Here is a 25236-nt window from a genome sequence, read left to right on the forward strand (position 1 = left end):
CAAAGAGGCTTCCTTAACTAGATTACAGGTTGTATATCACCAGATATGATATGTCATCATTATTACAATAACAAAATGAAACAAAATTAGTATAAAACATTTTTCTCCACAAATTACACCAGTCCATGTTAATTTCCCAATGTCATATTAATTAAAGTCATGAATAATTCTGGCAAATTTATGATACAAACTATAGTACTGAGTGCAACTGCTCAACAGCCAGAGAAAAGTGCCCAATAACTTTGGATTTTTATGCTTTTACAGATGTGGGAAAGGGAACAGTAATGCTCTGCTACCCCTCTGGAACGTTTGTGTAGTGGTCTGGCATTACAAGAATTTGCTAGATCTACTTTCTGGAAGTAATTCAATTTGTTAGTCTACTGACATAAATGCAACCATGTAAAAAGTTCAAAGCTGCAAAAAGACCAACTAAAATGCAATTACAATATTCCAGGCTTGAAGTGCTGAGCCCTGTGAGATATCTACATGAGTATAACCTATATGAAGATCCCCCCAAAGAAGACTTATGAGGGTTTACACAGGCAAGAGGAGAAAAGTGTCATGAAATCTTAGAAGAAACAGATTTCTGAAGAAAGAGAAGACTGAGAAGGAGTATTTAGACAGCTAAGAAGAGAAGAAAGAACACTATCCTGAAAGATAGGAGAAGAGGATGATCAATAGTGCCAAAGATTTTAGAGAGAACAAAGATAAAGAGTGAGAAAAGGAAATTAGATTCACTAAGTAAGAGGTCACTCGTGACTTTGGAGTAACCAATTTAAGTAGAATGATGAGGTCTGAGGTCAGATTGGAGAGGATTTAGAATTCAGTGAGGGAAGAGGAAGAGAAGGCACCTGAGGTAGAGCTGGATTTCTTAAGCTGAACCAAGAAGAGGAGAAGAGGGGACAGAGCCAAGATGGCAGAGTAGAAGCACAAACTTGGCATGAGCTCCTGCTCCAATCACTTTTAATACATGTAAGAAAATGACTCTAAACAAACTTTGGAGTTACAGAACCCACAAAGTGACAGAGAGAAACAAATCTCCTGCTGAAGACAGCCCAGCAGGCTAACAGGAAGGGTCTATCACACTGCGGTGGGAGAAGAGCGCAGTCCCACCTGAGCTGCATGGTTCCTGGCCCCAGGGCTGCACTGACCAGCAGCAGGCAGAGCAGACTTCAGGAGAGTGAATCACCAGCACCTCTGGTGGCTTCCAGACTTCTCAACCCATAAATGACAAAGACAAAGAAAAGGTCAGTATGGAACTCTGCTTGGGGGGTGGGGGAGTGTGTGTGTGTGTGTGTGTGTGTGTGTGAGGGGGGTGGTGAATGGAAGAGCATGGTCCAGACCCTGCCCCTGGGGCCAGAAGCTGCAGAGGCCCAGGGGCTGTGAAGTTGCCTCAGCATGGCTGCCTCAAGAGCTCCTGGACTACAGATGTAGGGGGACCAAGTGACCATTCAGAGGGTAATAGCTTCTGCTTTAACCTACTGGTATCTGGATCACAGTTGAGTGGTGGTTCTGGGGTGTGTGGCCAGTGAGCCAGAGCTTGTGGGGGCTGCAGGGAGGGTGCCCTCCTAACAACTCCAGCAGCTGCGAAAACCCCAGCAATCTGGGACATAACTCTCCATTCTGGAAGCAGAGTTCTACTGTGGAAAAGAGCTCAAAAGTCAAGTAATTCACTGGCGATGTGAGCAAGCCAAGGAACAACAAACAGACCATAGAATCCTTTTTTAGGGACAAAAAGGATCAAGGCATGGAGCAGGAGGAAGACAACGCAGTCAGAACTCCTGCATCAAAAGCCTCCAAGAAAAATATGAATTGGTTACAGGCCATGGAGGAGCTCAAGGATTACGAAAATCAAGTTAGAGAAGTGATGGAAAAATTGGGAAGAGAAGTGTGAATGATGCAAGAAAATCATGAAAAGCAAGTCAACAGCCTGCTAAAGGAGACCCAAAAATATAATGAAGAAAATAACACCTTAAAAAACAGACTAACTCAATGGCAAAAGGGGCCCAAAAAGCCAGTGAGGAGAAGAATGCCTTAAAAAGCCAAATTTGCCAGATGGAAAAGGAATTTCAAAAACTCACTGAAGAGAATAACTCCTTCAAAATTAGACTGGAGAGATTGGAAGCTAATGACTTTATGAGAAATCAAGATACTATAAAACAGATCCAAACAAATGAAAAAATAGAAGGCAATGTGAAATATCCCATTGTAAAAATCACTGACCTGGAAAATAGATCCAGGAGAAAAAATTTTAAAATTATTGAACTACCTGAAAGCCATGATCAAATCCAGTCTCAGACACTTAACACTTACTAGCCATGTGACCTTGGGCAAGTCACTTAACCCTAATTGTCCTGCCTTCCCCTCTCCAAAAAAAAAAAAAAAAAAGCAAAGAATGGAGGAGACATGAGCATTTTTGTGAGCAGCACGGAAGGAGTCAGTGGATGGGGATGTGATTAAAAAGTAGAGAAAAGCGGGGATAATAGAGGGGACAATCTATTGGGGAAGAAAGAATGAAACAGGATCAAGTATCAGCTCCCATGGATTGAATTACCATCGTCTTTACTATGATTCTCAGATCTGCCTATCCTGCAGATTATCCTGTGACTTCCCATCTTGCATATCCAACTGCCTTTCAGACATCTTGAGTGACATGTCTATTGGTCATCTTAAATTCAATACGTCCAAAACTGAATTCATTATCTTTCACCGTAAACCCTCTCCCTTCCTACTTTTCCTGTTACTGTAGATGGCAAAGCCATCCTCTCAGTCCCTCAGGCTTATGACCTAAGAGTCATCCTGGAATCCCTCCACTATGTCTCACGACCCCCCCCCCCCCCCCCAATCTCCAATCTGTTGCCAAAGCCGGTCGATTCTACCTTTGTAATATCTCTCAAATACATCTTCTCTCTTCCGAAATTGCCACTACTCTAGTGCAGAGCCTGCTGTTGGGTCAGCCTCCCTCAAGTCTTCCCACATTCCAATCTATCCTCCACTCAAAGTGATTTTCCTAAAGTGCAGATCTGGTCCTTTCACCTTCCCTTTCTCTATTTAATAAACTCTAGCAGCTCCCTATTGCCTCCAGGATCAAATAAAAAATATTCTACTTGGCATTCAAAGACCTTTATAACCTATTCTCCCTCCCTCCCTTCTCCCCATCCCTCCTCATTCTTCTTATACCATACACTGACAGTATTCTTTCATTCAGTAACACTGGCTTTTCTGGCTATTCCAAAAACAAGACACTCCCCCTCTCCTCTCTGGGCTTTTTCTCTGGCTGTCTCTCGTGACTGGAATGCTCTCCCTCCTAAACTCCACTTACTGACTTTTCCAGCTTCCTTTTAAGTCCCAACTAAAATCTCATCTTTTACTGGACAACTCCCCCCAGCCCTCTTAATTCCAGTGCCTTCCCTCTATTAATTATGGTCTGTTTATTTCTATATATAGCTTGCTTTGTTTACATCTGTTTACATGTTGGCTCCTCCAAGAGACTGTAAACTTCTTGAAGGCAGTGGCTGTCTTTTGCCTCTTTTTGTATCCCCAGCACTTAACACTGTGCCTGGAACAGAGTAGGTGACTAATAAATGTTTGCTGACTGATGTAGAAGGATTTGCTTTGATAGAGAGGGAGAAAGGCTCCTCAAAAGCTTTGGAGACTTTTATTGCTGATACGCCACAAAATTAGTTTCATTGCTCCAGTGCTAAGCACAGAACCTGGCACAAAGTAGCACTTAATAAATATATACTGACTGAATCTGTTTCTAATATTAATAGCCTGTAGTCAAATCTACTTTTTTTTTTTTTAAATGACACTCTCGGAATATCTAAAATGAAGCATGAATTTTCCTTTCCTAAATCTAATATCTACTTTATATATTTTAAAATTTTTTAACCTAAATTTAACACACTTTTTCCATTATAGGTAGGTTAGTTTTAACTTAATGATAGATAAGGCACTAAATAATGACTAATTCTCTACAGTCTTTCAAGAAATGGTCATTTTAGAGCATCTTGCAGAGCTGGAACTTAAACTAAAAAGCAACATGTAAGCAGCTGGTTTACATTTTGAAATCTTATTTGGAAAATATACCAAACCAGCTGTAGTTAGTGTTGTTAGCCTGAAAAATACTGCTTAAAAATATTTTCCATACATAATTATAGCTTCTGTGGTCTTCTGGCAAACTATCAAAAAACAAAGAAGTCTGTTTGGACTCAAATCAGAAAATTCTAAGTAAACAACAAAAGTGGCATCAAGAGCAAGTTTAATAAGGACTTTCAAGCACAACATAACATTAATAATTAAGAATACAATATAAATTGATATTAAATAAACTGGACTGTTATATTTATGAATTAATTGTGCATCAATATGGAAGACGGAGACTGCTTTTCACCATCAAAATGGGTAGATTCAAGAAAGAATAGCATAAAGTACTAATGAAACCAAAGACACATAAAAGAATAATAATCCCTGAGTTGTTGAATAGAATGTTATCAGGGATTTTTTTCCCTCCAGCTTTAAGAAACAAAGAAGGAACAGTTGGCAACAGCATTTCAGAAATTTCCAGTGGAAAAATATTATTCACATATCAAAACTATTTTCCTTGAAAGTAATTCTCAATAAGGAAATCTGGTATTCTGTGTTTCTTAATATACTCAATAACAGCAATACTATCTAATTTTCAAGGTAATAATAATTGTAAAGCTTAATAAAAGTTTGCTGTTGAGGTGCTATTATGAAAACATCATAGAAGCAGTACTAGGAGACAGACAGATTTAATTAAGCAATAGGATTTTACTAGGTAGATAGTGCCCATCACTATGTAAGACATTATAGAGAATGCAAAAGAAAATACTGTATGTATTGCGGTGGCTAGGTGGCACAGTGAATAGAGCACCAGCCCTGGAGTCAGGAGGACCTGAGTTCAAATCCAGCCTCAGACACTTAACACAAAAACTAGCCTGTGACCTTGGGCAAGTCACTTAACCCCAATTGCCCTCCAAAAAGCAAAAAAAAAAAAAAAAGATGCAGAGTTCAAATGAAGTAGAAGTTGAATGGATTAGTTCTAGAAGGCTTCATAAATAGATAGTATGGTGTAACAGAAAACAAAAGTCAAGAGGCCTGGGTATTAGTCTTACTTTGTGAACTAAAACAACTGCTTTAGTTAACTGCTATGTACCTCAACTTCATAAAATTAAAGAATCTTAGTGTCAGAAAGGATCTCAGAGATTCACATCAGCAGGAATGCCATCTACAACACTTTGAACAGATATCAACTCTCCTTGAGAATTTCTAGTAACAAAGGACTCACAACTTTACAAAGCAGTCCATTCTACATTTGGGCAACTCTATAATTAAATTCATTAATATTGAAGTCTAGCTTCCTGTAACTTCTACCCACCGTTTCTATTATTCCCCTTGAGTTATATCCTTCCTTCTATATTACACCTATTGAAAAATCTGAAAAAATGCTAGCATAATTACCTCTTCAAATCTTCATGCTAATCACTGTCTCCCCCCATTCTGAGCACCCCCTTCCTATTCCCTAAGACAAGTCTTATGTGATAGGCTTCCATACATCCTTCACCACCTGTTATATATGTCATGCTAAGACAAACAGAAAGATGAAAATGGGATTCAAGCTCTCAGGATATTACGATCCAGTAGAATATATCTGTGGTCAGATATGCTTCCGGAAGCAAGGGAGAAATACAGGCACTATTTCACAGCACTTGTCATAGTGTCTCATACACACTAGCACTCATGAATGTTTGCTGAAAATTTCTGTCACTTAAATAATTCATATTAGATTGTAAGCTCCAGAAGGGGAAGGATACTATACTATCTTATTTAGTCATTGTATCTTTACCAGCATGTAGTATAATTTTTTAAAACAGTAAATACTTATTCAATTTATGTTCAACTGAAATAAATTTCACTGAATTAAAATGACAACACAGTAAGTGAGATGATAAACCTGCAGAAGGTACATTTGCTGCTGACGTGAGAGGGGTCCAGGTAGAGAGCAGTGGTTGTTATGGTCTACTTCAACTAAAACTGCTCCTCCTGTCCATCCAAAGACAGAAGTGAATGGCAGGGAGTCCTGATGGAAAGATTTCCAATGGAGATAACAACGAGCATATTCTATGAGTGTTCCAGAGCTGTCTTTAATTAACTTCTACCACCTATCTCAGGCTGGCCAACCTGCTGAACTCAGTACTCCTAAAGGTAGTTTTTAACATTACATAAACGAAATCACCAATTTCTTTCCAAAAGTATCTGTGGGTAGTTACAAAGTAAAACTGTGTATTGATATTTAACTTGGAAGTTACACTATAGTTATAAAAACGCCCAATGAACTGCCAACTAAGCAGCTAAGTGAGACTTCTAGAATTATTTCCAGTACATAAATCCCTAAACAGATAACCATCGGGTTTTATCTCAAACTGAATTACTCTTCAAACAAGTATTATTGTATGAGAGATTATGTGTGTATATATGTATATAATAAATGTTACACTGCAAGAAATATTTCTACTCTGAGAGAAACAAATTTGAATAAAGTCTATGTATATTATTCTGACTGTAACTAAGATCTCATTACTAGAGGTCTCCATCAACACAGAGTACAACTCCTTCATACACTCACACACACACACTCACACACACTATAACATTATATATGATCACAGAATATGGGAGCTAGGACCTTATCCTGTACTATCCCCTAATTTTAGAGGCAAGAATTTGAGGCCCAGATTGGTAAAGGGACTTCTCCAAGGTTACACAGGTAGTAAACAACAGAGCTAGGAGATGAAGCCAAATCTTCTGACTCCAAATCCTAGTTCTCTTGGCTGTTTCTCAACTTGGAACAATTTAGGTTAGAGACTGTCTCCCTGGAATAAAAACAGGTTGCTTGTACTGTCTTAAATTTCTAAAATTTATTTTACAGAAATATTCAACAATGTGCCAGGGAGAGCTCCTGCAGCTGTTATATTAAAAGGTGATAGGACCAGGTGTCAAAGTCTTTAAACATAAAACACTCTAGCTTAAGAAGAAACACTTTGAAACTTTTTCAGAGCCACGTGTAAATTTAGACAGCAATACTTTATGATTAAAGTCATTCCAGAGAATTTTAATATAAATTTTTAGACATACCAAGTTTTGGTGAATCATTAAATAATCAAATGAATGTCAAAAATCTGCCACTAACATTAATATTTATATCAATTTTTAACTCATGAAATAGTAACATTTAACACTGAGCTTTCTTCTTATGAGGGCCAGGAAAAATCAGAATCCTGATGAACGTGCAGTGATGAGTCATCTTTATGCTTTAGTATTCTCTCCAACCAGTCTTCTATTTGATTAGAAAAGGACAATATTTAGGGATGGGAGAAGGAGGGGAAGGGAAGTCAATTACAGAAGCTTGTGCTCCTTTTTTTTCCTTAGTACATACAAACTTTGCTCAGTACAAATATTTTCTCTCAGTACAAACTTTACTCTGTGTAAATAAAATTAAAAGCACTTTCCAAGGGAGAAACCTGCCCAATTGACAGATAAGATGAGCACAGGATAAATAGCACACAACTGGTCTTTCTCACTCTCTGCACTGGCTGACTTCTACAGGCTGGTTTGGATCAGTGTTCAGGGAAGTCTTGTTACAAAAAGGGACAAAAGCTATGTGTGGTGTAACATCAAGTTCTCTAACTCTATACATGCTATGGGTATTTAAATTTTTTGTGATACAGATTAATTGAATAAGAAAAAAACCGTTTACTTGAATATGCTTACAACACCCATTTAATAAAATTTTAATTAAATCCAAACAAACACCAGTAGATATCCATTATTTATTCATATCCTACCCACATAATAAAATTATATCTAGGAATATCATGAAAATGTAGAAACACAAAAATTTAAAATGTATATACATTTTTTTTCTTATGCATGTTCTTGCATGGTTACTCTTAAAAACTACAAAAGATTCTTGATTTATTTACTGTGGCTACTACTTCCACTAAAGTACACCACAACTACCTATCTTAGTTTCACGAGCTGCTATAACTAAAGACAGTTTATTAAGTAGGGGCCAAATTTCTGATGATGAACATTCATTGTTGGCCAAAAACGGAGTCTAGATTTATAATTATTGTTATTATCACATTAAAATATGTTGTATTTATAGTTTTCCCCCTCTAATTAGCTCAGAGTATACTGCAACTATTAACTTATCTATCAGTTATATGTCTTCGTAGTAGTCATAATGGAGTAGTAATGAGGTGAGGTGGCTTCACTGATGTGTCATAGTCAGAAAAGGAGGAGCAAAAAGTTTCCTGAGGGTTGCCATTATAATACTGGCTCTTCAAGTCTTAGAAATTTGACAGATAGGACTTGAAGGCACACACAGAGGTCTTAGATGATGTACTAAAAGTGAGCTACCTTCTGATGGTTCTCCAGGTAGAAGTAAAAAATTTCATTTTTAAAAAACAGTATCATATATATGTATATGTATACATACATACATATATATACACACATACACATAAAACAGGATAAAACATTTGAGCTATTCAATGAAATGTACCATACAAAGAACATTATTTTCTTTTCTCATTTAAGACATTTTGAAGAAGTAAATGCAAACAGGTGATCAAAGAGGAGTACTTTCAAAACATTTGTTTTTAAAAGTATAAAATTATACTAAAATGTGTGCTCATGTAAAAAGTTTCCTTGGTGCCATAAGGTGTTCTTCATATGACATTCAAGAGATTTAGTAAACCAGATTAGATCATTATGACTTATAGTACTAATTATTTATTCTGCATGAAAAAGCAAGTTACTTAACCCCAATTGCTTAAAAAAAAACCACTCACCCAAAGTTGTTCATAATGCCTTTAACTGGGGGGTGGGAGGGATCTGAGAGCAGTCTAAATATTCAACAATAGGGAAATGGTTAAATAAACTGTGGTATATTAATTTAATGTAATACTAGAATATTATTAAAACTGGCCATTATGAGAAGAAACTCGGGGGGGGAGAAGTATATGAAATAATATAACATAAAACAAACAAGCAAAACTTGAACCTGTTGAACCTGAAGAGTACAGACATAATGACAACATAAGAAAAGTGAAGGAGAATAAGTGAACAAAGAATCTGAATGCAGAAGCAGAGAGTGACTAAAATGTTGGTGTGATACTTTGTTTAAAGTAATTAATCTGGATAAACATAAGCAAGTTTGGATAGTTATAGTGATATTCAATAATATCTGTTCTAACAGAAACACAATGGAAAGAGATTTGGTCTAGTTGATTAGTACGTATAGTTTATATAATTGGCCGATGTTTAAATCCTTTTAAAGTAATTTAACACATTTTGACAATTCAATAAAGAATTTCACTTTTCTCAAAGAGTCAAATTTTATTTTGAAGCTGTTTTGAACTTGTCAATCCAATTAATGTATATTGTAGGAATATAATATGAACTAAGGAAAAGAGTCTGTTAAATTACTTTTGCATGGTTAGTCAATCTGCCAACTACCATATGAGCTCTTAGATAAATTTTGAGCAGCTAGGGTAGTTTAAAGGTTATTAAAAAACACAAATTATTTTACTTCTTGAACTGGGGGATTTAATAAGATGAATTAAAAGCCTGATTCCCTGAGTAAGGTACAATTATATGGCATGTCACTGTTGTAAAAATACAATTTTTCCTAATAATTCACAAGGGTCATAATCATCTTTGCTGAATTTGGTAATAGCAATAGAATAGAGAATTTCTGTACCACAATTATGATGTGAAGAATATTAAGAGGTAGAAGAGGACTAAAAATACAATTTGTCCCGTATTTAATTAATAATAGAAAATGCTGAACAACATCCCTGAGAAGTGGTCATACAGCTTGCTTCAATACTAGTGATTGGGGGGCATAACACTAAAGAGAAGGACATTATGTTTTTGTATAGCTATAATTGTAATTGTTAGAAAGTTCTCTCTTACAATGAGCTGAAATTTATCTCCCAATGTAAAACTTGTAACCCCAAGTCCTAGTTCTCTTTTCTGAAAAGATAAAGGAATAAATTTCCTTATCTCTAAAATAAGGGGGTTTTGGGGTGGCTAGGTGGCGCAGTGAATAGAGCACTGGCTCTGGAGTCAGGAGGACCTGAGTTCAAATCTGGCCTCAGACACTTGACACAATTACTAGCTGTGTGACTTTGGGCAAGTCACTTAATCCCAATTGCCCTCAAAAAAAAAAAAAAAAGGCAATAAATAAATAAATAAAATGAACGAGTTTGTCCTTTCCAGCTCTATTTGCTGAAACTGAGAATTGCTCCAGTTGCCATTTGAAATTCTTGTTCCCACTTTACATTATAGCCATTCAAACACATGACAACAGGACATTTTCCCACAGACAAAATGGTACTTTTGAAGCATCTACTTTCACGGGTACTTTTATTCTCTTATTCAGAAAAAATATGAAATTGAATACACACATTTTTGAGGAAAGGGAAAGTGTTTAGATAAATGTTATAAATTCATTGCTTATGAATGCATTATCTTTCCCCTAAACCTGTTCCTTCTACTGAACTGTTCTATTTCTGTTAAGAGCACCACAATTCTTCTTGTCTCCCTCAGTTATAACCTTGGCATTATCTTTGACTCCTCATTCTTTCTCACTACACATATCCAACCAGTAGCCAAATCTTGCCAGTTCAACCTCCATAATATCTGTAACATTAAACACTTTATTTCTAATCATGATAATCTTCTCATCCCTTGTTTCTTGGATCTGAAGAAGTAGGGAGGGAGAGAATGTATTCCAGGGACCAGGGATGGCCAGTGCAAAGACACAGAGAGAGGAGATGGAGTGCTATGTGTAAGGAACATTAAGAAGGCCAATGTGAGTAGGCTGTATTTGGCAGGAAGGGGGAAAATGTAAAAATCAGCAGATAGGGCACAACATGAGCAATGCCCATTTAACTAGTCTCCCTGACTCAAATTTCTCCCCACTCCAACTCATTCTTCTCACAGGTACTAAAGTGATTTTCTTTACATGCATATCTGACCATATCATTTGCATACTTGATAAACACTAAGGTTTCCCTATTGAATCTAGTATAAAATATAAACTCCTCTTTTTGGCTTTTAAAGCCTATTACAATATGGTCACAAACTATTCTTTGGACTTAATCTCTATCATTCCTCTTTCTTCGCTCTACAATCCATTAAGCCAGTCTTCTTGTTCCTCACATACAGCATTCTATTACCCCTTTCCATGAATTTGAACTGAGTGTTCCTGGTCCCTAGAGTATACTCTCTTCTCACATCCACCTCAATGAATCACTCACTTCCTTAAAGATGTAGCATAACCACAACCTTAACCTTTTCTGACCTCCCAAATGCTTGTGCCTTTCACTCCTTTCTATCTTCAATTTAGCTATCTTGTACTAATTTTGTATTTATTCTATATATAATTATATACCTACAGGATGTCTCCCTCAATACAACATAAACTCCTTGAAAGAAAGAGCTGTTTCATTTTTTTTGGCCTCTTCCTCTCATACCTAGGGCTGAGATTGGTATATAGCAGGCACTTAACAAATTCTTGTTGAAAGACTGACATAAACTTAAATATATAAATAGATAAAATGCATTTTATTTGCATTTGAGAACACAAAGTTCTTAAGTTATTTGGGCCTTATTTTGATTAGCCCCTTTCCCCCTGTAGCATCACAAAAGGAGCAGGATTAAAATCCTGGCTTTGACAATTAATCCAAGTGATTTTGGGCAAATCACTTCACCTCTCTGTTCTTTGTGTCCTTGTTTGATTGTAAAATGAGGGATGAGAGAAGACTCAGCTCTCCCTAAGATTTTTCCTTTTTTCCTACTGTTAAGTCGCTTATAAGATCTCATCATTAAAAGGCACAAAAATTTGGAGCCGAAAATTTGGAGGCCACCTAGACTAAATCTACTCTAAATTTTAGAGAAGAAACTGTGTGCCAAGGAGGTTATGCAACTTGCCCAGTATTATATAGTTAGTAAGCAACAGAGGTTTGAATCTAAATCCTCTATATTCTAGAAGATTTTAGAAGCAAATTTATAGTCTAAACTGGGTTTCCCTTTACCACCATCTTTCTCTGTCTGGCAAGGAGATCAGACTTTTTTGGATAAGGAAAACTCAAAATTGGTTAAACTTCCTGAATAAAAGTAATTGATAATGTCACTATCTGCTCTTTGATCCATTTCCTATTTTCCAACATCAATAGCTTAATAGGTCATACTATGATGATTGAATTGAACATTCTATCTTCTAGTCTTTAGTCTTCCTTCCAATTTGTTATTGATTTTCATCTCTGATCTAAAAGACTGGTGGTATGGCTGTAAAAAGATAGTTAATTTTGAAGTGATTTGCACTGGAAATAATAGGTCATTTCCTCTCTGTTAAAATATAATCAATCCTTTTTCTGTATATAAGCTTCTGGTGCTTGCCATTTTTAGCACCTCCTAACTTTCATCTTAAAGAAAGTATTCATACCACAAAGACAAGAGAATTTTGGATAGTCTATAAACTTTTGGCCTGTCTCATTTCTTACTCCTGAATTATACAACTATTCCCTTGGAAGGAAATAATTTTATTTTAAATATTTGTTGAAAAAATTTACATCATTTTTTTAATTATATTTTTTCCCTTCACCCTGCCTTACCCCTTCCCCAGTGTCACTCCCAGGGAGCCATACATTGTAACAAAGAATAAAAGACAGAAAGAAAAAAGGTGGTTTAGAAAAACTAACCAAACCAATACATCAATGGAGTCTTCAAAGTTCCACACTCATAATTCACAATTTATATAAAGAAGGGAGGGTATGTGAAAATAACTTTTCAGTACCTTTCCTACAACATTACTATTCTGATAATTTCTTTTTTTTAATTAATTTGTTTACTTTTAGTTTACAAGATATTCTGATAATTTCTAATGGCTTATTTACATAGGTATGGAAACTGACTTCTATTATAAAAGAATCTCAAAAAAACAATACTATTCATTTCTTTAACTTTCATTTTTGCAGGAAAATATAAAAAGCAACAAGTTTTTCTAAAACACTTTAGAACATTACTTAAATTTTTCATTACATTCTAATCTAACCACATTGGTAAACAAAGTAATCTTCTAAAGAGGTTTGCTCTATTTTTTAGTACTCTAAATACAGCAGCTTTTATATGATTACATGGTACAGAAGAATTTATTTAGTGAATGTTGAAGTGTAATAAAATAGCTTGCCATCTGTGAATTCTACAAAAAAAAATCAGTCATAAGAATTAATCACTATATAGTGGTTAAATCAAAGACATGGCATATTGTGTTAATTTTAGCTGAGTTTATACTTCACTAACATAAAAATAACAGTTCAGTGATGGAAACTGTGATAATCTTGGCAATACGATTATTTTGCTCTTCCAGCTTATAATAGCAAAGTTTAAATAAAAATTTAAAAGACAAAATAATTTCTGTGTAAAACTTATTGGGGTTTGTATTTTATCAATATGTGTTTTACATATGGATCATTTTATCATTATATTCTAAGAAATGTCACATATTTTCATAAGAGGCAATCTAATGTGATCTTTAGAGAAACATTTATAATCATCACCTATTAAGAACTTTTAATAAGAATACAAAAGTATTAGAGTTCTTAAGTAAAAAATTAAAGTTAACAATGATAATACTTTAAAAAGGAAGAAAAGAATATCAATTAACTGTTAAAAATAAGCAAAAGAGAGAAGAATTTTCAGAAGGGAAACCAGGCATGCAAGGGAGCATTGCAACTACTATGCATAATTTGAAATATTAACAATAAAAATCCCACAAACTGTATGTAGTACAGCCATAGTTTCATATGTAGTCCTAATTTTTCGTTTTTCTCTGTATATGAAAAAGTTTATAGATATTTATTAACTTTATAATAATAAAAAGTGATAGGGACTAGACCTGTGATTCCTCTGATTGGAGAAATTCCGGGATGATTCTATAAAGGTGTCTAGAGCAAAGAGAAGTTAAGTGACTTGCCCAGAGTCACACAGTCAATATCTATATATCAGGTGCCTGTTTGGCAGAAGTCTTTTTGGCTCCAAGGGTGGTGCATTTATCCACTGTGCTCACAAAGTTCACACATTTACACTTGATTTTTGGTAGAACTAATATAAGTGATTTCCTATGCATTAAAGCAGGTCTGTACACATTTGATATAACAGTTTTAATTACAAGAATAAAATCCCAATACTTTCTAAAAATATTTAGTAAAAATTATTTTATAAACATCTTATTTTATTTTCACATTAATTTTGTGCAGCAGTTTGTACAGTAAAATAATGCTACTAATTCACGAAAAAATAAGATAGAGTTTTAATTTGTATTTTCTGTTAATGGTGATAAGTGAAGGGGAAAAGGAAGAGAATAGGGATTCAATAAGCAGCTACTATATGCCAAGCACTGTGCCAAGCAGTTTACAATTATTTTTCTCATTTGATCTTCACAAGAATTCTGGAAGGTAGGTGCTATTATTATTACAATTTTATAGTTAAGAAAACAGAGAGAGTTTAAGTGATTTGCTCAGAGTCACAGTTAGCAAATGTCTGAAGCAGGATTTGAACTTGAGTTTTTCCGACTCCATGCCTAGCGCTCTATCACTGCATGATCTAGCTGCCTCTAGATAAATTTATGCTGAACTAATATTCTTTCATAATGTGACTAAGAGCATACATTTTCCAGACAGCTAACTGATGTTACTTTTACATTTTTGGTAACAGATATAAATATATATATATATATGTTTGGTTGAAAATCAGATTTCATATTGAATATATATCTCTATTTTTCCTTCCTCTGCACTCCTATAGCACTTTAGTTACATCATTCATGTGACACTTGTCAGATATTCCTTTGTACTGTAGTTATTTTGGTACATGTCTTATGCCTTCATTAGATTATAAATTCATTGAGGACAAGGGTTGTCACTGACTTTTGTGTCTGTCCAACACCTAGTATGGTACTTTCATATTATATGAAGCTTAATTTTTTTTTTCTTTTGCTTTTGGGAGGGCAATTGGGGTTAAGTGACTTGCCCAAAGTCACACGGCTAGTAAGTATTAAATGTCTGAGGCCACATTTGAACTTGGGTCCTCCTGACTCCAGGGCCGGTGCTCTATTCACTGTGACACTTAACCACCCCCAAAGTTTAAAATTTTTAGTGCATAAATCTCGAGGTGATAACTGATTATCAATTTCAGAGCTATCATGTATGCTCAATACATATTTATACAGTTCTTATTAACATTAGATGAGTATTTGCATACTTGGGAGAGCATTTAATAGAACTCTCACTTTTGGAAAGTAGTGTAAGGGTTTAGGTTCATGTACTGACTGCTCTTTTCTTCCTGTGACCTTCTGCAAGTCACTTTACCTCTAAGGGGTTTGGAACCCTTGTGCAGGGGTTGGACTAGATGACCTAAATCTGTCTTCTAATTATTTTATAGATGATGAAGCTAAGAATGTGCAAAGGCAAGTGAGTTACCCAAGTTTATACAGTGAATAAGTAACTGAAATAAGACTAGAATTCAGATCTCCTAACATCCAGTCTAGGACTAAGGTAAACCTAAGTAAGTTCATTCATTGAATTTACTTTCTTTTCCCTTTGTTTAGCCAGTATCCTCAACACTGTGTCATATCCTATAAGAAAACCTCCTTTTTGTCTCCCTGTCATGTGCCCGTCCCCTATTTTCCAGAATCCCTTTATGGTCACCTTTCCCCATTAGAAGGAAGCTCCTTGATGACAACAACTGTCTTGCTTGTTTGTATTTGTACCTTCAGAATTTAGTACAATGACTGATAATATAGCAGCACACTCAATGCTCTATCTGTAGTCAATTCCTGAAATATATCAAGACTGTGTAGAATGAATGGGCATCTTAATCATTCAAAGAAAGTATCTTTAAATAATTCAATCTAACATTCATAAATCTTTCCTCATTAGCGTCAGCAATTCTTTCTTCAACTACACATTCAATCTACTTAATGAATGGGAGTGAAAGAAAGACAAAAGCAGAAATACAAGGATGTCATTTAGGAAAATCTTAGTGTTAAAGTTAAATTGCAACCTGATATTTTCCTTGGATTAGAAAATGGAAAAAAGTATGAGTCAGTATACTGATTTCAGTCATGTCTTTTAACAACATGTTTACCACTTTTCTTCAATAAGAGGCATTTTTTCCATTTGGTATTTTTCGTCCTCAAATAATGTACATTATCTTGAAATTACAAGAAGAAATACCAGTTGATAGTATATAAGGGCATAACTCTTATACTCAGGCTAGTTCTAGATGAAAATATAAAGTAGACAGAAATGATCATTGGGAAAAGTTAAGAACAAAGACCAAAACAGCCTATCTGATCAACCTTGTTAAGTGTTATATGTAGCAAATATCTATGTTCTGTACATTCTACACATTAAAAAGAAGCTTAGGGATACTAAGAAGGTGTAATTAAGGACAATATTTACTACTTAATAACCTCTGAAATTCCAAATTAGTTCCCCTTGCCAAAAGAATGTTTTGGGCTGCCCTGTATCAGTTGGTATTTGTTCAGGAAATGCAAACTCATTTTTAATAACCACAAACCAGTTTTCATTCATTATTAAACATAGAACTATAACAATACCGGCAAGAACCTAATAAAATACATTAATATTTAATGCCAACATCTTAAAGGGAATCCCATTATGTAAGCTGAAGTCAAAACAGGGAGTTAGAACTCTTTGGAAAAACAAAATATAATGCAAACTCAACTATAAGTGATTTTTGCATTTTCTCCTTGTTCAGTCTTATTTATAAGTAGACTCTAAAAAACATTTTCTGTTCCTGTTTTGCCCTCTCTCACCAAGGTTTCTTTGCTCACACCATACCCTCATGCCTAGAATGGGCTCTCTCACTGACTATTCAAGTCTTTCTTGAAGAGTGAAGCCAAATGTTATCTACTCCATAAAACCTTCCTTAATCCTACTACTGATCCTAAATTATTAATTTTCTTTCCAAATTTATCTGAATCTTTCCATTGGTCTTCATTATGTCAAAATAATTTATATCCATTATCTTTTATCTCCTATGAGATCACAAGCTCCTTGAAAAGTTTATTTTATATCTATCTTTGTGTACCCTGTGCTTCACACGGTACTTTTAAAGTGTTGGAACTTAATAAAGGTATGATGAAGGTTAATAACCCTTTAAAATAACTATTAGAACTTTATTAAAATATCCATTTGGGCAAGGTGGGGGGGCATACTGCATAAATCTTATCCAAGTAGCTCCAGAGACGTGGGAGATGGAGATATGAAGGATAAACAGATCCAAAAGACCAGAAGTGAAAGTACTTATAGAACACCAATGACTTCTGCAATGATGGAATCTAACCTGAAAACTAATCTTCCAGCTTTATAACCTACTCTATCCTCAGGAACACAGATTTAGATCTGGAAAGAACACTGGAAGCCATACAGTCCACACCACACCCCACCCACAATGTTACAAATGAAGGTGCTGAGGCATAGGGATATTAAATGATTTGCCCGGAGTCACAGAGCTGGTAAATGTCTCAGAACAAATTTGAACTCGTGTCTTCCTGAATCCAGGTCTGGTGCTCTGAGGCAAGATTTCAACCCAAGTGTTTCTGACTATAAGTCTAGTGCTACATTCACCACATCATTCTGCCATTCTATGCCAAGGAATTATATTCAGTAGTAGAACAGTTAGTTTGCTCAGTTCTTCTCTCTGGGTACATGCTGGCCACAACTGCTGCCCTCCTCCCCACTTTAGGATTACATTAGTTTAGAATCACTGGTTTATCTCCCCAAGTAATGGTAACCAAAACAATGACCGAAACAACTGTAATTCTTGCAAGAATGTGGCAAAGCAAATTATAGCAATGAAATTCTCAGCTGTAGAGCTGAGTAATGAAAAGATGATGGGATAGTGGCTAGTTCTTTCCTGGTGGGCAGCCATGGAGGTCAGAGACACCCACCCATATCCTTAATAATAGTCACAAATGGGATCTACCTAAGATATAAATTTATATTCTTAGTCAATATTGTTAAGTGATAGAACAAATATATGTGAGCAATACAGAATTTAATTTAGCTGACTGTAAACTCAGGAGGGTTATTTATTATCCTTTTGAAATTTGATATGTGATCACAAACAACTTAACAGCTCATCTGAAGAGTCTGAACTGCCCATGGATCCCTGCCAAAGCACTAGTTCAGAAGTGATTCACTGAGAAAAGTGCCACATCAAAATACCATCATCAAGCTCTGTAACACATGGTATGGCTTTAGACCAACAGAATTTTTCTTAAACGTATTACTTCAAACACAGTGAAACATAATAATAAAATTTTTGAGGGGAGCCAAGGTTGAAGGATACTTTTTCCATATGCTAATTATAACCTAAGTGAATATCCTTAGTGATTGCAGATAACAAGATAGCAGAGCACAGGAATACACAGAAGAAAACAAAGGCAGAAAGGAACATAGTCGTGTGTATGTGTGTGGTCTTTCTCTCTCTCCCCCTTCCCCTCCCTCAAGAGTGTTACCACCAGTTTTATCAACTTCTTGCCACTATTCGATTCCTTGGACTGGATATATAAGGTGGCTTTCCCCAGGAAAGGAAGTGAGGAGTTAGGAATAAAAGTTCCATTTATACCATTTATGAAAAAAAAAAATACATATACATATACACGTACATATATGTACATATTTCAAAAAACTCACAGAAATTCAGTTTCGCATGTTTCTTGTTCTTTTCATGTTTACATTTAGTGATGATTACTAAATTAAAAATAAAATGTATAATTTTTTCTTAAAAGAAAAAGAATTCAACTAAGACTCAGAAGAGTCAGATTCTATCTCTTATTCTGCCACTAATTTGCTGTGTGACCTCAGGCATTTAAAGTGGACCCTCTTCTTTTTCTTGTTTTTAAAATAAATTTTTGCTATCTTTTTGTCTTTGCATCAGTTACATTTCCCACTGTGTTCCTGATTCAATGCCCTCCCAGAAAGCAAGTTCTTGTAATAAAGAAAAGAAAAAGGGGAAAGATGTTCTGTAAAACTAGCCAACATATTAAAATAATCTGCCATTATATGCAGTATTCCACATAAATGGTCCCTACTTCTTCAGACAGGGAAGGGGTTTCTCATATCTCTTCTTCAGGGCCATGCTTGTTCTTTATAACTTTGCAGAATTTAGATCTGATTGTTTTGTTATTTTGATACTGCTCTTCCCATTTGCTGCAATCATGGTAGTGACAATGTTGTGGTCATTCTATTTACTGTTTTCTGGATTTTGAGTATTTCACTTTGCATTAGTTTATATATTTCATGCTTTTCTATATTTATTGTATTCTTCATTTCTTATAATGCAGTAATATTCCATTACATTCACATATCACAATTTGTTTATGTAACCATTTGATTATCAAGATCTTCTTTTGGGGCAGCTAGGTGGTACAGTGAATAGAGCACCGGCCCTGGAGTCAGGAGGACCTGAGTTCAAATTCGGCCTCAGACACTTACACACACACACACACACACACACACACACACACACACACACACACACACACACACACACACACACACACTAGCCTGTGACCTTGGGCAAGTCACTTAACCCCAATTGCCCTCGGAAAAAAAAAGAGATCTTTTTTTCCTCTGGACCCTTTTCTAGAAATAGTGTTTTTACTTAATATGTTATGCTTGTTTAATTAAGGTTCAATAATCTAGTTTTCATTATTGGTTTCAACAGGTGCCCTTGAAAGATTTGTCATCCTTTGCTAGACTCTCCAATTGTTCCATATTTTTGGTAACATTGTTTCATCAGAGAAGGTACAATAAAGTCATTGTCTTTAATGGATGTCACTAATTTCCTTGTCTCCAGCACCATTAAACAAAGATATCTGCTCACAACAGAGGAGAACCTTTCTAACATACTATCTCATACAATAAAGGTTAACCCTTATAGTTCTGATGACAAGTGGTCCTTGAGTTGGACACAGGAATCCTAGATCATTTTTTCTGGGTCCTCTCTTAGAAAGAATAATTCCAACTTTTTAGTTGGGTTTCTACTAACCTCAGAAAACTTTGACTATTTATTCACGTTAATGAATTCATATTATTCACTTCAGTATTAATTCAACTGTTTTTGTGAATAGTGCTTCCCTTAAAGTGATGCAACATTTAAAATATGGAATCCTAAACTGGCCAATTCAAACAAGGCATCTTTAGTTTGAATTAGAACTTGGAGGTGGACCTCCCTTACAAACGGAGGAATTCTTTTACTCACTGTTCATCATCTGCATATCATTTCAGACAGCTTAATGCACAATCTATTATTTACTTTTACAGTATTCTAAAACAAGAGAAGTAAGGTCTACAAATTTAAAGATTATGCTCTCAATGCACTCCATTATATTCAACAAAAATATTCAGAAGATCACATATTTAGAACTGGAAGGGACTGCAGAAGTCATCAAATGTGACCCCTTTATTTAACAGGTATGAATGGGGTTCTTCCTCTACCCCAAATAATCAACTAACAAATGTGATGAAATTTTAAATGTGTATACAAGGTATGTTTATAAGCTGTAAGTCTCTTTGATAGGGTCAAAAAAGAAAGCAGTGTTACTGGCTGAGAGGTCTGGTCATGGCTATTTGGCCTATGTATAAAATAGCAGGTAGTCTACTGGTGAGTCCAGTGATCTAACCCAATGATGGAAGATTTCAGGTCTAAGGGTGATGATTACAGTTTGAGCCAAGCCCTGAAAGGAAACAGGGTCACAAAGCCAGTAAGTAGTTCAAGTGTAATATAATATTTAATACTATATCACAAGCTTTCCAGATTATACTATATCATATTTCATTAAAATGAAAGTATTCTAGATTGACCTTGAATCTTAAAAATAAAATCAAAATCCACTTTCTTCAGGAACTTTTCTGATTAGACTCAGACTATTAAATATTGTCTTTATACTGCGTCCCATCAGCACTCATGAAATCAATTTGTACCACACAGTATACACTAATTCATGTCTTTTCAGTACTGACATAAGTATTCTGAAGTAATTTTATGTGGATCTATTTCCTGTTTACTAAATTCTTAAGAGTATAGGTCTTAAGTAACTATGCCTTCTTTATCTCTCAGAGCATTAGAAGTGGAAGAGACTTTGTAGAACATCTAATCCAATTTCCTAGTTGAACAGATGATTAAACTGAGGCTAAGAGATGTAAAATTATTTGCTCAATATTAGTTAGTGAGGTAGAATTTGAATTCAGGTCTTCCTGACTCTAAGTCCTCTACTCTATCCAGTGTACTGCCTAGCTTGCCCTGAAAATAATTTCGTTTTCTTACCATGGTTTTGGCTGGCCAGGGCTGACAGGTCTCAGTCTTTATAATTTATTTAATTAGTTCTTTATTATGGAGTACATAATTTGGTGCTTAGTCAAATCTTTTCCAACACCATATGTCCTTCTTTGTCATTCACAGAATATCTCTACTTTGCTCCCCAAACTTTGGAAACTACCCTTCTGCAAGAAAGCAATCTTCTTTCTCTGAATCCAACTTCTGGAATACAAGAGCTTAAGGCCTACTAAGTAAATTCCTCCTAAAATCCTCCTAGTTTGGCTGAGTCACCAAAGCAAATTCCACTAGCTGAATCTTTTTTCCAGTATAGCCATCAACTGTTAGGAGTTGAATGTGGAAGGCTCAATGCTTTACAATTCATGGGTTATGCTCTTAAAATCTTGCTCAAGATCCATCCCTTCCTCTGCCACTCCTCTCTGGTGCTACAAAGAGAAGGTAACTGAACCTAGTCTTGTTCAGGGTTACTGGTGCCTCAATAAGTATTAGGCCACTTAGCTTCTAGATATAATCATATTTACTATACCCCTACCATTTCTTAGCCATCAGGTTCTAAAACCCATTTTTAATCTCTCAGAGATATAGACTATTCTCAATGAAACTTGAAAGAAAAGAAAGTTCATGGAAAGAAAGAAGAGACAATATGATGTTTCCTTTTTTTTGAGGCAAATATATTATCTCTACTAGTCAAAGAAATCAGTTTTGAGAATGAATGTTTAATATGTCCTACAATTTGTATATCATGAATTATGTGTAATTAATTCAAGGAGGTATAGGTTACTCGAATCTGATTTAATTACATTAAACTCTATCTCTTTAATCCACTGGAATTTTTGTAAAAGTTTTTTAACTTTCACAAAAATTTTCTGTTTTGTTTTTTTCCACCTTTAAATATTTTTCCCCTAGTATACACTGATGAAAGATGAAAAATAAGAATTATGTATATACCTGGAAGTAACTGCCTCCATGAATTCATCCAAAAAATCGTCATAATCACGTCCTCTCACTCTTTTCTGCCTCAGTCCAATATATAAAGGATCTTTTAGCAACTCCTATTAAGAAAGAGAAAAAAAAAGGATGGGTAAGCCAGCAAAATAGTGGAAAGGGTTTTGGATTTGCTCTAGATACATGCAGCTCCAACACTTACCTATAAGCAAGTCATTAACATCTCTGAAATTTAGTTTTATCACAAGATTGTTTTGGGAAAGTGCTTTGCAAATTCTCTGCATTGTTATTTTTATTTTTAGCTGTAGCTAGGTGAGAAGAGAATGGGACCTTGAGTCCAAAAGTCCTAAGTTCAAATCTAACCTCAAAACCACATTAACTTACTAGCTTGGTCCTAAGCAAATGACTTAATTTCAAATGACTTCAGTTTCTTTATTTATAAAATGGAGATGATAATAGCACCTACCATCTCAAGTTGTTACGAAGATATAATTCAAGAATATTTGTAAAGTTCTTTGTAAACCTTAAAGTGCTATGTATATAAATGCCAGCTATTATTATAATAATCCAAAAAAGAACTAGAACAACACTATGTTGTTTCAGAATTAACCTGTATAGTATATTTATCTGGGTATAAAAGTAGAAAAATTGGGGCGGCTAGGTGGCGCAGTGAGTAAAGTGCTGGCCCCGGAGTCAGGAGGACCCGAGTTCAGTTCCAGCCTCAAACACTTAATACCCACACAAAAAACCTAGCCGTGTAACCTTGGGCAATTTACTTAACCCTAATTGCCCTCCAAAAGGCAAAAAAAAAAAAAGGTAGAAAAATTAATTTAAAACATTAAAGGAACTATTCCAAATAATATTTGTGAGGCACCTGGCATAGCAGTTGGCACAAAGTAGATGCTATATACACATTTATTTCCTTCCCTTCATATTATCATCTAAAGGAAACAGAAGTGATCATCATTACTGTTTGATGTTGATGGGGAAACAAATTAATTATAAATTCAGATTTCACAACAGAAACAGTCTTGTTACTGAAAGAAAAGAAAGGAAAAAATCATAAGAAGAAAGGAAACAAGTCTTTATTAAGCATGTCCTATGTGCCAGGCATCGTGCTGTGTTATAAAAATATTCCCATTTGATCCTCACAAGAACTCTGCAAGGTAGAGGATATTATTATCATCATAATTTTACAGCTGAGGAAACTGAGGATGGCAGAAATCATACAACTTGCCTAGAGTCACAAACTAGTAAGTGTCTGAAGTAGGATTTGAACTCATGTCTTCCTGACTCCAGGCCCAGTGCTCTCTATCCTCTGTACCACCTAGGTACTCTAGTATAATCTTCATAGAAGGATAATACTTAAACCTGTCTATTAATTTTCCATTTTTCTTATGTTTTTAAATACTAGGTTCATAATACACAGCTTTTATATATATGTCTTTTTGGAGGGGGAAAGGTGGGGCAATTGGGGTTAAGTGACTTGCCCCCACAGCTTATATATTTAACAGACTAATTAGTATATGTAAAAGAAAGTCTTGTTTATTTTCAAGACAAGTAAAATCTAAATGATTTATCATAGTTTCTTTTTCTAAGATTGAGTATATCAGATAATATATACCATATTTCATATCTGAACAACTATGTTATTTTTATAAGCAAAACTATAAGATTTCTGGCATTATCAGAAGTTAAAGCTTACTTGTCATTTTAACTTTTTCAAAGTTATAATAGATAACTTACTATGACAGTAATCCACAAAACTGTAGTCCCTAAATATTTAATCTTTCTTGTTGTTTTCTTGTTTTTGTTTTTGTTTTTGGAAGGGGGGAAGGTAGGACAATTGTGGTTAAGTGACTTGCCCAAGGTCACGCAGCTAGTTTTTTTTGTGTTAAGTGTCTTAAGGCTACATTTGAACTCAGGTCCTCCTGACTCCAGGGCCAGTGTTCTATTCACTGTGCCACCTAGCCGTCCCTAAATATTTAATCTTTTATGTTAGATTGCATTTAATCAGAATTGAATATAGTAAAAATACAGGGGTTTTCAGAAAGATTGCAGAGAAAAGCTGTAGGAGAACAAAAAGTCTGCAAACAAAGTAATTTTTGCCAAACCAAAAAAAAAAAAATTAAAAAATTTCCAGAGAAAATCGCCTCCCAGAAAAGTAAAAAATAATAAGCAACCATGTAGTAGAAATCTTTTTGGACTCAGGTGACTGGTTAGGTCCTTTCCAACTCTATAATTCCTAATTCTATCTTGGTTAATAGCTAAAGCATACAAATGGGACTGAAAAGGTGGAACAAATTAAAAATTAAATTTTCAAAATTTTTTAAGAAAAAATGAGAGGAGAAAAGAGGTTTCTATTGATAATAGAAACAATGTGAAAAATAAGGGAGAGGAGAGAAAGGGTATGGGTAATGCCACTGTAATACTTCTATCTAGAATAGTGGACATATGAGGAAGTTGAAAAAAAATTTAAGAAGTGATTGTACAAACTTAGTAAAGTCGTTCAATGTTAGAAATGCAAGTATGGATGGGTTTGTCTATATGGAAAAAGAATGGTACTAGATTAGTACTAGTAAAAGTAAGGTAAATTGTGTTCTTTATTGATAAAACAAATACTATAGAGGTGGCTAGGTGGCTCACTGAATAGTGCACCAACCCTGGAGTCAGGAGGACCTGAGTTCAAATCCACCCTCAGACACGTAATACTTACTAGCCGGGTGACCTTGGGCAAGTCACTTAACCCCAATTGCCCTGCCTTCCCCCACAAAAAGCAAAACCAAAAACCAAAACAAAACAAAAAAAAAAAAACCCAAATACTAT

General features: G+C 35.1%; 1 protein-coding gene across 1 annotated transcript in view; it reads right to left on the bottom strand.

The window, feature by feature from the left end:
* Nucleotides 1-25236, bottom strand: part of ME1 (malic enzyme 1) — a 286728-nt gene that overhangs the window by 116159 nt on the left and 145333 nt on the right. Inside the window, 1 exon segment of the mRNA XM_069065073.1 lies at nucleotides 22414-22517. Coding sequence (XP_068921174.1) covers nucleotides 22414-22517 — 104 coding nt within the window.

The sequence above is a fragment of the Petaurus breviceps genome, unplaced genomic scaffold (genome assembly GCF_028583685.1).
Source record: "Petaurus breviceps papuanus isolate PSGF00001 unplaced genomic scaffold, PetGlider_PUasm1.0 90667, whole genome shotgun sequence".
Classification (NCBI taxonomy): Eukaryota; Metazoa; Chordata; class Mammalia; order Diprotodontia; family Petauridae; genus Petaurus; species Petaurus breviceps.